The sequence below is a fragment of the Channa argus genome, chromosome 12 (assembly GCF_033026475.1).
Source record: "Channa argus isolate prfri chromosome 12, Channa argus male v1.0, whole genome shotgun sequence".
In the NCBI taxonomy this organism is placed as follows: domain Eukaryota; kingdom Metazoa; phylum Chordata; class Actinopteri; order Anabantiformes; family Channidae; genus Channa; species Channa argus.
The window spans coordinates 24786760-24801438 of NC_090208.1; the positions used below are offsets into that span (position 1 = coordinate 24786760).

A 14679-nucleotide genomic window follows, 5' to 3' on the forward strand; every position below is an offset into this window, starting at 1 on the left:
CCAAATCTTCACAATAGAACTGTGGAGTTTTGACGGCAAGGGTTTGTGGAGTTTTCTTCAAGAAGTGTGCAAACACTCTTTTGCCAACATGCATAAAAGCAACGTAGCAAATCAGTAAAAAAAATTTATTAATTTAAAAAAATTATATATATTCAACCAATCTTAATAAAGCTGTAGTGAAGAATATGTTAGTGAGCAAGACATTCTAGAAAGCGAATGCAATCTTGAACTAAGTGTGAATACATCTGTTTGAGGACTCCAGTGTTATAGTGGCTTTGGCTGGACTAAAAACTGATTCAAGCTATTCTTCATCTCCGTGTTAACTAAACATTTTTGGCAAGGTCCGTAGATAAATGCTCTAGTGGGACATTAAACGAGTGAGGGAGGAAGTAGAGAGAAAGTCTCTCTCACCTCACAAAAGCCATTTCTTCCTCCTACTCTCTCATCACTCGCTCCGGGCTTTACCTGAATCACATGCAGAGGAAAAGTACAAAGACAAATGTCGGGTATGGATTAAGAGTTGAGACAAAAAAAGACCAGAAAGACACAAGAAAGTCCATAGACACAAATAGGGTTTTATGTTGGTTAAAACAATGATCGTGTCTACAAATATCAGTGCTATGGAACAGGGTCCACAGATGGTTCTGTTAAATGTCAGTCAGTGCAAGCTTCACTATTGACTTGCTGTTTAATGTTTCAACTTCAGAGCCTGTAGTTAGCAACCTCACAGCTGCAAAAACCATAGAGAATGCATTTATTTCACAGTATTAAACTCTCACAGCCTTGCACTTTGTGCATCAGTGGTTTCCTCTGACTGACATGCATTGCTCTGTAATGTATTTTCCCGTGGGTAATCAAGTTCAACTGCTGCTGACAGCTAAAAGGGCATATTCTCTTATGTTCGGGTTAATATTCAAAACCGGGCTCTATAATTCAGGGAGGAAGTATCAAATCAGTTGTATCACAGAGAAGGTTGAATTCAAGCAACCAGGGCAGCTGTAGCTCAGTTGGTAGGCAGTCGGCCCGGCTACACGTGGAAGTGTCCTTGGGCAAGACACATGAACGCCGAGCTGCTCCTGGTGGGTTAGGTGAGCAACTTGCATAGCAGCCATTGTCATCAGTGTGTGAGTGCGTGTGTGTGAATGGGTGAATGAGAAGCAACACTGATAAAAGCTCTACTGCTGTGGCAGTAGTTTTTATTTGACATTAAAATTCTCTCTGTGGATACTGTGAACATAATAATGTACAGAACTGGCCTCTGGTCACTCGTCTCTCTCACCAACAGTTTGGATATGGTATAGCAGTAAACCCTAGCTGTTGTATATCTACCTCCCTTCCCAGATACGTGGAATCAAAGGCGTCTTCCTGGCCAATCAGAAGATTGATGGCAAAGTGATGACGGTCATCACTTATAACAAAGGACGAGACTGGGAACCTTTAGCTCCGCCTGCCACTGACATGAATGGCAAGGCCATCAACTGCAAAGCGGTAATTAATGTTTTTCTTTAATTATACTACTACTTCACTTGAAATGGAAATGGAGAGTTTTGTAGTTGCATTGTAGAATGGAGTAACCATAGATACCATGCAAATATTTAGAATCATAGTATTTGCATAAAGTTAACCAACAGCTCAACCAGACTTTCATTTCTCTGTATTGGCTCTATCTTAATGTTCAAGATCAAGACAAACAAAATACATAAAAACTCAGAACGTTTTCTATTCTTTAGAAATGTTATGTAAAGTCACCATTCTGTGTGTAATAGGCACTTTGTTATATGTACTTTGGTTTGATATTTGGGGAAATCTCTTCATCCAAGAGTTAGATGACAAGACATAAAATGTGACCCCATGAAAAAAAACTGCAATCTCAAATGTTTACTCTTTATTTATGTAGGAATTAAATAAAATCATATAACCTTTAATATCCTGAGATTAAGCTTTTGAGATGAATATTTCTACCTCTGGACAACATTAGGGTAACAGGTAATTTTCCCTTTTTCAGTTTCATCCATATTCTAATGTCATTTTTCTATATCCTGAAAGTGGATAGGTTCATTTATTCAAGTCCGATAGGTGTATTCCTTGAAGATGTATTGGTGTATTTTGCAAAATGTTCAGGCAGGCAACCTCATCCATCCATCTATTTTGTGAAAAAGACTGCAAGATTCTTAAAATCCTGTACTCGGTGCAGCAACTCGTTCCCAACCTGAAGCGAGCAATCCACCATTTTCTGGCAGAGAACCATAGTCTCATACTTGGAGTCGCTGACTCTCATCCCACTTGCTTTACACTCAGCTGGAAACTGCCCCAGTGTAGTTAAAAGGGCAAAGCCACTTGACACTGATATTGTACTGAGTTGTGTGAGGGAATGAAAAATAGGAGGCTTATGTTTATCTCTGTTTGGCCATTTTGTATCTGTATATATGTGATAAACTGATTTTTTTGTATCTCTAATTTTCATGGATGTTTCTCTTTCTTTGCTTTCACTATACTAAACTATCACCAGACCATTTGTTGAAACTTTGCATCTGCAGATTGTGATGCAAAAGAAATCTTCCAAAACCTGCAATCACTGAAAACTCTGAGACCTGTTGACCAGGTTGGAAAAGAAAGATGAGTTCTGTACTTTGAGCAATGTATGTGAGATGCCTACTTAACTCTTCCATCCATCTTGTCAGAGATGCTTCTGCGGGGACACACGGCAAAGAGCAATTGCTCTCCTACAGTCTGATATCCATACATCACAGCTTGCAGGTGGATGGAGGGGGAGTGAGTTGACTCCTTTATTTAAACCATCAATCTAGTCAGCTGACAGATATGAAGGAGACACAGATACCAGCTGGCCACTTGTTTACCTTCGCCTCGACACACTTATGTGGTTGCTCTTTCTGAAAACGGCCTCTCTTCCATTAAGTCCATCCATGCTTCAACATAAAAAAAAAAAAAAATCAGCTTCCCTGGATTTACATCTTTCTATCTGTCTTTCAAACATGGGCCTCACAAACACGTCACCTCACTGACCTCACAAGTCAGCAAGCCACACAAAGCTAAATAACTATCAGCCATACACAGTCAGCTGTATCCATTACTTTGCCACATGATACTAGCTAAAATGAAGGTCGTCTTGTATGAACTGAAGCTGTCTATCATAATGTCTGATTCAAGCAGTGGACATTATTGCCAAGATTACCATGTTTTATTTCTGACACAAGCCACCAATAGCATGTAAGACATTATTCAGACTCATGCAAAGCTGTGGTTTATCATGAACAATTAGATTATGGTCCATCATCTTAAAGTGATTAGACATAACACTAGGACAAATTGGGAGCCCCACAAAGGACCACTTTGATTTTGGATATCTGGACAAAGGCAGCTGAAGAAGGTGTTCACTTACAGTACTGTTAGTTACTCCAATCCAACTGTGTGTTATATCACATTTGACCCCTACCTTACTTGAACTCTTACCAGTTACTCATGTGTTGCTGCATGAGAGTAACCCTAGTTTTATTGGTGAACATGTTCCTCACAGTTGTTTAAGTCTCAGTCATATTTTAAATGTGCTGTACTAACAAAAGCACCTCTGTTAGCTCTTTCCACCATTACTTTGAAAGTATCTATTTTTAATCTGGGGCTCAATTCAAGTGGTTTTGGACAATTTACAAATTCAAAAACTGCTTATTTTTCTTTTAACAGGCCTTTATGCAGTACCTCTTTTTCAGATCTCAATAAAATGGTTTGTTTTAACTCCTGTCTCATTGTGGCCTCCTCAATCTGAGTCCACTCTGTTTGGATTGGCCAGTCTATCAATGCCAGCCATGAAATGTCTCAAAAAGCAGACAAAGACATGAGATGTTATTTCAGTGTAATTTCTTCTGCATATGTTCAGCTCACTTTATTTATTTATTAATTTATTTATTTTTTACGGACACTTATCGCCCAAAGTTAGTGGCCTAATATAACTCAGTACATCGACATCATGTTGTGTAAAGCTGTTTATTTTTTTATTGAACTCCAACTCTACCAATGAAGCCATGTAGAATCTGTGTCAGCTATAGCAGATTCCTACTGTTTTGCAGTGAAATGAAATGATACCTCTGCATCAACAGTAACTTAATGCGGCTTTAATTTGACTGAGTTCGTGCGAACAGTGCAAACGGTCTTGCAGGCATGCAACTGAACTCCAAACCACAGACGTGCATTTGCAAGGCACAAAAACAGTGGTTACCCTCTGCCATGAAACAGCAGTAGAACACACAAAAAGGATCTAGAGCAGCTCTGCCTCTGACAAATGTTTGCATCTCAGAATCTCATGTCTGACTTTCTCTTTTGAATTAAATTGGCTCCTGTTAAATGTCTTCCCCCATGTTAAATGTGATTAGAGCACTAAAATCCTGTATGGCGCTGTATTTGCAGAAGGATTATCAGGTATCTGAATAGCAAGACTCATTAAACAAGTGTGAGTGAGCGTGTGAGCATCTTCACATCATCTAGCATTTCACTGCAGTACTGCAAGTTACAGCCCTTTGTTTAAATGCATTGTTAGAAATACACTCACTGTAAGCAGCATATGCAATAATGGATGACTTTTATTTTGCCACTAAATTGTCTCCTCTGTCTGCAGCCGGACTGTCAACTCCACCTTCACCTGCGCTGGGCAGACAACCCCTATGTGTCTGGGACTGTCCATACCAAAGACTCTGCCCCAGGTCTCATCATGGGTGCTGGTGAGTCTCTCAAGCAAAATTTTTTTTTTTTTTAAATGAATTTCACACAATAATACATTTTGTAATTAATTTCTGTGTGAACTTCTTTTTATTTATCAGTGTATTTTGCATTAATCGACATATCTGGACGTATTTTGTGTAGGACTATGTTTAGGCCCAAAATGTTTGTGCTTTGAAGAAATAAATTATTCCATAGGAGTGTTAACTTATTATTTGTTTTGAAGCACGTCTTAGGATTCAGCATCAAATTACATATACCCTACAGGGCAGAGAACGTTTTTTCACGAGAAAAAGAATAAAGTCCTAACTTTTCTGGAAATGGGGTGTTTAGTAAAACCCATTTCCTTTTCTTTTTTAGTATTATAATATGAAGGAAAATAAATCTTCATTTGCATTTAGGCAATTGAAGATTGTTCAAATTTTATCATTGCTTTTTTCAAGCATCATTTTTTTTAATATTTTGTCTTTTTTTTAAATTTATTTATTTATTTATTTTCAGTTTTTTAATGAGTAAGCCTAATCTAGTTATTATGGGCTGACAACACTGTATCCGGTTGTATTTGTTTATTACCCCAATAGTGTAAAAGCACAAGTGTATATTGTGTGACAGACTGCGAGCTGACATCCTTCAGAGACAAACCTCCATTTATACACAAGACACAAGAATTGAGTCGTGGTGGACTAGAAAACCGTAAGACTTCATGCCTGAGCACTCTAACATAAAGAGGAGCTCGCTCTGAAATCCCAGCAGTTTTATTTATTGAATACTTTGCTGTGTTTGTTTGTGTGCGGGCATTTCACCCAGAAAGAGGAAAAAAAAACAAAACAAGAAAACTGAATAAAGATAAATGCAATGTCTATGTATGAGATAAGCAAAATAAGAATTTTAGGCCATACTTTCAAACTATATGGAAACCTCTTAGTGCGAAAACACTGGAAAAAAGAAATAACAAAGAAACATTTCACTCACGCAAATGAAGTCTAGTTAGTAAATGGTAAATGGTTTGCACTTTTATTGTGCTTTTCTCAACGCGCTTTACACTGCTTCTTATTCACCCATTCACACTCACAATTACACACACACACACACACACACACCGATAGGGGACCAACACTCCCCGGGAGCAACTAAGTTGGGATTGAGTGTCTTGCTCAAGGACACTTCAAAGAGTGACCAGAGGAGCTGGGGATTCAGCACTTTAAGATCTTAATGAAAAGTCAAGATCTTTTTAAAAACTATGAGTAGATTGTGCTTTACATGCTTTGAACGGAGATTTTCTGCTGGTGAAGTTAATAAAAAATATGACACTTTCTAACACAGCAAGAAAGCCCAACTATTGCTGTATGTAGAAATTGTGACATGATAATGGAACTTTAGCTAAATAAAATCACTTTGATTTTAAACTTATTTTTAAGTCTGATTTTTAGCTCATAATGAATTAATAATAGGTTTGAGTTAGATCTAAATTAGGTGGAATATATTTGAAAGATAAATATGATAGTCATGATTAAGTCAAATTTACTTTCTTGACTCAAAATGTTGAGTTTGAATTGTCCTATTAAATTTACTCAATTTTGACATTGCAGTAACTTTTGTTTGATCACATTTCTAAATTAGTAGTGCACTATTTTAAACTTAGAAATGTGTTATTAGTATGCCATAATTTTATCATACTGTATATTTGTCCAGGCATTCAAAGTCCTCCATATTCTCTACTATGTATTGTTTTTAAACTTTTAAAGAAATCACAATATTCTAGGCAATATGGAGGCAATTTCCTAAATGGAAAGTTTAGCATATATCAGCAAACTTTACAGTTTAGTTTTTGGTTTATGGAGTTGTCCAAGGTCCATTCTTTCTATCTCATCATTTATTTAAGAAGTTCTAGGGGGGGACTCCTTTGTGACTTCTCACTGTTTGGTTACTGAGTCTCTTTTCCTGCTGTCTTCTCTTCTATTTTCAAATCCCTGATTGTTGCACACCTCATATGAGCCTCACTATCTGAAAAAACTCAATTCTTTATCTTTCCTTCAGGTAACCTTGGCTCCAAGCTAGTAGAGTATAAAGAAGAGATGTACATCACTTCTGACTGTGGGAAGACATGGAGACAGGTACAGTACATTATGTTCTCCCTTAACCCAGAGACAGGATAAACTGTCTCTTCATCTGTTCTCCTGCTAAAAGTCTCTCTCCATAGTGATCTTATAATTGTTACACAGTTTTACTCAAGACTAAAATCCCAAAAATCGGTTCTTATATTCTGGATGTTAATGTAGTTCCTTAAGGTATTTTCCAAAATATATTTTATATGTTTATCTTTGCAACTAAACAGGATGAATCTTGAATCTTTTTATGCCTTCTTTGAAGGTTTTTGAAGAGGAGCATCACATCCTGTACCTGGACCATGGGGGAGTCATTGTTGCCATTAAGGACACTTCTATTCCCCTCAAGATACTCAAGTAAGATCAGTTGTGTCACAGTATCGAGGACATCCTTCAAAAGGATAATAGCATTATATTATTGACTTTTTATTAAAACCAATTCCTTCCTTATCTCTGATGTGATGGATATGATGCAGGTTAATTAACTAAATTAACTATTCTAACTATTCTATTAATTATTTACTCTGGAATTGATCAGTACAAGTAGATTATCCATTAGACCTCCTGGATAATAGAACTGTATTTGAATCTTTTGTTTCATACTGGTAGATGCAGTTCTAAGTGATTTTTTTGAATTGTGGGATTAATAATTAAACTAAGGAAACAAGGAAGTTTTGAGAAACATCATTAAAATGGGTGAGTGTATATGAAGAATAGAAAAACAACAGGAAAAATCTAAACCTACAAGAGCTCAAACATGATATTTTAGCTTATGCATTTGCAGCTGAGCAATGTTGCAGTAATGCAGAGATGACAAATACAAATATTATATATATTAATAATATCTTTATAAAAACACCTTGTATATAAAAAAATTGCTATTTTTGGAATTTCACTATACTGTTTGGCCTTTTTGTGCAGTCACATCCCCCTCACTAGGATCAGCACCAGCACTTCCAAGACCCTTTACAGAATTATTGGTATAGATGGATGGGATTCATTTATAAAACTGTACTTTTAAAGCATTGATTCACCCAGATTACTACAGAACATAATTTTCTTCCTCACCTCTAAAAGTTTCATGAAGTGACCCATCAAAATTCAAAACGGCTACAAAGCTCCATATTAGCTGAGCATTTTTAGATCTTTTAACAGCGGAGGGAAAGATCAGGTCATTCCAAGTCCAGCACCGTACCCTTCAGAACCATTTAAAATCATCCCTCTCTATCTAACCCACAGCAGACAATTTTAAACTCAGCAAGATATTATCTCATTGACCTTAATAAATAAGGATGAAAGAATGAAAAATCAGTGATAAGGGACTACTCAGAAAAACATTTATCAAATGACCTTATAGATGGTCCCTCATTTGTCATTTAGTGAAAGACAGTGGTGTGTTGTCCTTCACGTCCCACGTGACTCAGCTAAATCAATAAGCCCAAAGGCTCGGGTAATGCTGTGGAAAACGTCTCACCACAGAGAAAGCTCAGTCACAGAAAGCTGTGAAAAGTATGAGAAAGAGCTCTGTAGTAAAATACATCCTCTAGCAAGTCAGATGAGCACGATTTGTACCACTTCATTACCCAAAATTGCTGTAATGTTATCACCTCATCAGGAGCTGAAGCTTCTGGCTACCAAAACTCTCTGTGGTCTACATTTGGTTCTGTGGCCAGAAACTCTCCTCTTATTGGAGTTTTAAGGCCCCAGCTAACTCTCTTACTTTCTCCAATGCTCCATAATCGAGAGCAGTGTTATGTGTCAAAGCAACACATTTCAACTGCAAGACTGTAAAGCATTGTTTTCAAGCCAAAAACTACTGATGAAACACCAATGTTGTTCCACTATTTTGTACTGTGAGCACTATGTGTCTCTGTCTTACTTGTCTCTATTGTAAAACTGGCAACTGTCTTAGGGCTTCACACTACCACGGATCCCCGAAAACCCCTGGTCACTGTTTAGTATGTGTCATAATTTTATTGTTATATTTTGTTTAGAAGTTGGAGGAGGAACGGATTAATTTTGCACATGGTATGATGAGAAAACATATTTTCTTAAGATAGGTAACTGCAAATCATATACCGTATGTACAAAATCAAAAGCAATCGTTCAAGGACATGACAAAGAAAGTTTGTACTAGGAATGGTGCCTGGGGAAGATAAGATGAAGGTGAAATGATGACATCTTCAAAACCAATTTAAGATACCACAGACTGCTACTGTAGGTGGGGAGATAGCAACTACTAGCTCTACCTAAAGCTACATTTTCTTTTTCTTCAGCTCGCTTGAAAAATATTAACTTTTTTAATTGACATTAAGGTTTAGTTAAAATGCACATAAGTGCTTCAATGTTCGTCATGGATTGAACTTGTACTTTCGGAGGTGGACACAGGTCGGGATGGGTATCCTGACTACTCTGCGCTGTGTTCTGATGCCTTTTTTATTGAAACCAGCTTTTCAAGCAATTTGAGCTACATTTGATGCCTAGTATATCGAATCCACTTTTAGGTGCCGTTTAAATTAGATAAACAGTGTAATTCACTTCACCTGTGAGTGGTCATAATGTTTTAGCTGGTCTATGTGTCATGTTCTTTGAGGAGAAGACCTTTAAATGAGTGTGGCCTGGTTTAACCTTCAGCAGAGCTGATAGAACAAAAAGAAAAATACAGCAATAGACTGGTGTAGATGGGGGATTTAGCAAGCTGTACCAAGAGAGGCATTTAAAGGAGAGTCAGTGCTTGTCTCTGTCAAGAACTCTGGCTGACCTAAAACGCTCCTTGAAGTCAAGTCTTCTGCCTGGAGACACTTGTGATTAAAAAAAAATAAAATAAAAAATTCTCTCCACATCCTAGAAACAAGATCCGACTCTTTGGCCCCTTTAACTCTTTGAAATAATTACACCATGGTTACACGTGGTTGTTGGATATCTACAACTGTGTGCATCAAAGTGATGCCATTTCCACGGCCACTTGAAAAGTGAAGTATCCTTCAAAAGTGACAATTGTGCTTGTGCGCACACACACTCGAATTACTTCAGATGATTCCCCAGTGTCTCTCATCTCATTTTACATTGGGTAGTTCACACAAGGAATTCATATCAATTAATTGTGAAAAGCTAGCAGGCTGAGAAATGAGATGTCACTGTTACAGAGCAGCTAGACATTATGTATATTTGTGATTTATTACTACCTCTACATAGTCTTGGTTTAGGTTTCTCTTTAACATTAGCCGTATAGAGTAACGGGTAATGTGTGGAATGGAGCATAATTATAGGTTTGGCCCACTAATCTATTTTATTACAAGCTTATCAGCCTTATCAATTTTTAATTATTACTCTGGTATTAATGGGAGGGATTGAAATTTTAAGTGCATGGGTGATGTTCAGTGGTTTAAATCATGTCTTATGGAACAAGTTGGGGTTTAGTGCCTTGCTCAAGGGTAAGTAGTCAGTGGTCAATGAGAACAAAATAGGGTATCATTAATGATGTTTTTAATTAATTTGAATCTGAAAGTAAGGCCCCAGTATGCATCAAACAAACAGTTATGATGTGTTGATCACATCTGGATTATATTTTGTATTCTCCTCTCTAATCCCCAAGTGCAAAAGCCAGATTTCTGCGAAGCCAATTGGAATCTGAGATAGTTGCTGTAATTGCACGCACATGTGTTGACTGTCTTCCATATATTTCTCCAAGTACTTTGGGCCAATGCAGGTTTGACATGAAAAGGTGTCAACAACCCAAAACGATCCCTATGGGAGCAATAAAGTTGTTTGAATCTTGAATCTTGCACAATATCTTCTGAAAACTCTTGTAGTTGTTGCTGTTGCTGTAGTAAAGAATGGCAAAAATAGAGCTTGAGAGAAATTCAGTCCCTGAGTTGGACAGGTTATCATCCCAGTTTTGACACGTCTCCCGGACCCACTTTGGCACAGCAGGCACTGACAATGCCATCAATGAAATATCACAATTTCCAGTATCTGGATCAGTGTTGTAGGGACTCATATGGTCTTGTGTTTACAGCAGCTGACACAGAACGTTATGCAGCAGTGAAAGTCTTTGTTTCCGAGATTCCACCACGATTTATAACCTGCAATGGGCCGAATGCACACATTAGGCTCTGAGTAACTGAGTGTGGCCCACTCTACTTTCTTATACCTTGGTCACAAAGATAAACAATAGAAAGAGAGGATTGTGGAATTTTGGGATATTTTAGATTATTTGTGGGCTGCTATCAATAGGCAGTAAACTCATGAAGCTTCCAGGAGATATGGAATAGCTGCAATTAGTACACATGGTTGATGACATGATACATTATTCACAGGCACTGCAATCTTGGGCCCCTGGGCTTTAGTCAGGGGTTGACATTGCATTGCATTGGATTTTATTCTGTCGTCAGAAAGAATGGTTCAAACTCTGGCATAAAATTCTGTCAAGCTTTGTATATCCATTCTGTTTCTTTGTAGTTCTCCCTGTTTACTAGCTGATTATCACATTGTAGTTCTTGTTAGTGTATCATTACCACACACACCCCGCAGTGCAAGCCACACAGCTCAATTCCACATTGATCCGTCTCCATCATGCACTCACTTTTACTCAGCGCTGCTGCCACTGTGGACTGCAGGAGTCTTCAGCAGTGTGAATAAGCAGAGCAGATGGCTCACTTTCTACTGTATGTTTCAGATTCTTCATCTTTCCTGTCACACAAGAAAGATAATCTCATTTTCAGAGGAGGGATAAAACACTTCCTTTAAAACTGATGTTCATTAGATCATTTGTGACTTTTCAATGGATGGAAATGTTCACTGGGCCAAGATGCATCATCCCTTTCTCCCTCACGTTTTGCTTCCCTTTCTCCTGAGTTTTTGCCCTTCATAGTACAACAAATATGAAGTTGGTTGTACACCAAAGCTTCCTTCAAGTGACTATGCACCAAACCGCCTATGCTGCCTAATTGTGGCTACACTTGCAAAACTTTCCAATTTCTATGCAAATGATAACAAATATGTCCATTTCACTCAGAATACTGGTTTGTTACTTTTAATTAGTTTTTATTTTGCCCACAAAAATTACGTTCTTAGGTATTTTCTTAGGTATTTTGTTAAATTACCTAAAGCAGGGGCATCCAAGCTTTTGTTGACCAAGGCCAGACTCCTTAATATGAAAATGCCCAAGTGAAGCTGAACACTAATGGACAAATGGACATTACGCCAATGTCAGCATCTATAGTTGAATTTTACTCAAAGCCTAAAGTCCAAGTGCACAGTTCTCACCACGTTTTGAGTACAATTACTGACAAATGTTACTATTTGAAATATGTACAGCTTCAATGAAATCCAAGCAGAATTCATTATTCGATACAGAGTTTGTTGTAGTGACCTAAACTACTCTAAATCTAATTCATGTCATTAAATTGGCTACCAGCAAATCTTTCAGTCACAAATTTAAAACCCTGTACCACTAACAACATATAATTTGTGAATGTCAGAAGAGTATAATACAGGTCACTTATGAGATAGGTGATACTGCTCAGGTTTCAGAGCAGTGCGTCACGTAGGTGGCATTCAGTGAGTCTGAATCATAACAGAGAATGTTTGCTTAGACAAAAATGTGGATTCGAAAAAGCTCAGCATTTTTTTTAGGGCTTTTGGTAAAAAAATACAGTAGTTTCCATTTTTCTAAGAAGCAGCAGCCCACACAATCAACCTTCCTCTTTATAACTTGGTAGCCAGGGCAAAAATCTGTTCCGCTTTTGAGACACTTCTTCCTTACACAGTAAGACAGTAATACAGAATGGTGCTAACTTCTTGAAGTTATGATACACTCAATTATGTTGGACAGTGCTGGCAAGGCCATAAATAATATGTTATAAGGAGGAAGCTGTGGGTCATAGAAAATCTGGCTGGACTTTGGTCGCCCTTGACCTAAAGGTAGCTCTTTAAGTTAGTTTAAACCATTGTGTTTATAAATTTTCATATATATATATATATATATATTGAATGCTTAACTTCGTTTAAACAAGAAACATTTGAGGTCTTCAAGATCTTCATTGTGCAGATGATACAGTAGCTACATGCATGATGGTGCTGATAGACTGAGATTAAAGCTGCACATCTCAGGCACCTCCATGGATTGAGTGCAGCTATGACTTTGCGTCATAGAAGGTTTATTCTAACACTTTTGTTTGGTAAAAGGTATTTCCTGTGATGATGGCCTTGTTAAAATTCAGTTGAAAGCTGTGAATGTTAGCCTACAACCCCATAAGCAACAAAGCAATGCTTGTTTGCTGTGTTTCATCTTACAACGTTTCTTCTTTGCCCCCAGGTTTAGTATTGACGAAGGACGCACGTGGACCGTTCATAACTTCACCAGTACCTCTGTGTTCGTCGATGGACTCCTGAGCGAGCCAGGAGACGAGACCTTGGTTATGACGTAAGTGCAATCCGAATTATAACAGGGGAAGTTTCCATTTCAGGACTCCCATTGGACAAAAATAAAGGATTTAACATTCACTTTACTTATTGCAGTTGTCAGAGAGGGTGAAATGGTGCTGCCTTGTCTGCCTGTATGCTATTCAAAGGAAATTAGGTTTCTCTCCCATCACAACAATTCTCATTTAATTTGTTGGAGCAGGGCCTCCAATATCATGGTGTTAACAGCAGTGGGTATCACTCCAGATTTTCTTGCAAAGTCATCCTCACTCTTCTACTCCAGAGGGTTTGATTGCCATTACAGTAGAGGCTGATGGGAGAGGAAGCCCACACATGCCCTCTGGCTTTGTTTCCCGTCTGGCTTTTCTCCTCTCTGACATTTTATTTCTGTGGTTCCAGTTTGTATTTTTGCTCTCTCTTTCTGTGAAAGTGCATAAATCTCTCCACTGGCCACTTTCAGGCTTTAACAAGCTAAGAGCAGTACAGTGGTCTAGTATCACTTCTATTATTAAGGTCATACCACACCAGGCGATCTGTACCGAGCCCAAGCACATTTGACCCCAGTTTGTTTGACTTTGTCTGGTTGCTGTGTTCTGTGCTCAGGCACTATTCATCCACTGTCACAGCATCACACGGGAAAAAGAACAATATCAAAGGAATCCTTGTTGCAGCAAGGAGATTTTTTTTCTGGCAGAAGTTTAAGGCAGCAAGACAAAAGACTGCTAAAAAAAATCAATCAGCAGAGTTTAGGAATAAAATGCTTCATCAGAATTTGGTTTAGACGACAACATGACGGCAGTAGTGATCTACTCTCTGCAGGGTTTTTTTTAGTCATCAGCAACATGCTGTATATGACAATGTTTCTCCTTAACACAAAAAGCCACAGCGTGGTAATGTAAGCATGCTAGAGCCCAGAACAAGCACAGCACAAGGCAAATGTGCCTAGTGGAAGCATGACCTAAATCTCAGGCATGAGTTGCTTGAAGCTTCACAGTATGACTGCACTGTTAGAACTGCATTCTCAGTTGAAGCTAATATGAGCTTTCAGTGGTTAGATAAACTGAGTCGTACAGTATTTTTGTCCCCGTTAATACTTTGTAGGTTTGTCTAACAGACAATGCTTTATCTGAACTTAAGGATGAATTTTTTTGCACTGAAGTAGGGTTGAGGATTTTTTTAGTGGAGTTCCACTACAAAGGCATCACTTTAGCTTCGGAGCCAGTTTGGACAAGAGGAATTCTTACAGCAACTAATCGCTATTTTAGCAGACATAAGGCACATTGTATTTGTGAGTAGTTGAGCTGAGCTACAACAGGGGCTGAGTTTCATGTCTTGAAATTGCCACTGTATTTAATATTGCTTTAATAAAAAATATGAAACTTTTTACTATTCCCCAATGTTGGTTCAGATCTAAGGACAG

At 38.0% G+C, this 14679-nt stretch overlaps 2 protein-coding genes across 10 annotated transcripts in view; one reads left to right on the forward strand and one right to left on the reverse strand.

Annotated features, from left to right (window-relative positions):
* The window catches only part of sorcs2 (sortilin-related VPS10 domain containing receptor 2), a 291572-nt gene that overhangs the window by 264396 nt on the left and 12497 nt on the right, over window positions 1–14679 (forward strand). For all 7 annotated transcript variants that reach the window (XM_067522965.1, XM_067522964.1, XM_067522966.1 and 4 more), the window contains exons 10-14: window positions 1342–1488; window positions 4628–4730; window positions 6766–6842; window positions 7099–7190; window positions 13153–13260. In XM_067522965.1, coding sequence (XP_067379066.1) covers window positions 1342–1488; window positions 4628–4730; window positions 6766–6842; window positions 7099–7190; window positions 13153–13260 — 527 coding nt within the window. The remainder of the gene's footprint in view (window positions 1–1341; window positions 1489–4627; window positions 4731–6765; window positions 6843–7098; window positions 7191–13152; window positions 13261–14679) is intronic.
* The window catches only part of LOC137137091 (macrophage mannose receptor 1-like), a 38133-nt gene that overhangs the window by 817 nt on the left and 22637 nt on the right, over window positions 1–14679 (reverse strand). For 2 of the 3 annotated variants that reach the window (XR_010915679.1, XR_010915677.1), the window contains exon 7: window positions 412–465. The exons of the other annotated variant lie outside the window; for it this stretch is intronic. The gene's annotated coding sequence lies outside the window, so the exon portion shown is untranslated. The remainder of the gene's footprint in view (window positions 1–411; window positions 466–14679) is intronic. 3 annotated transcript variants of the gene reach the window in all.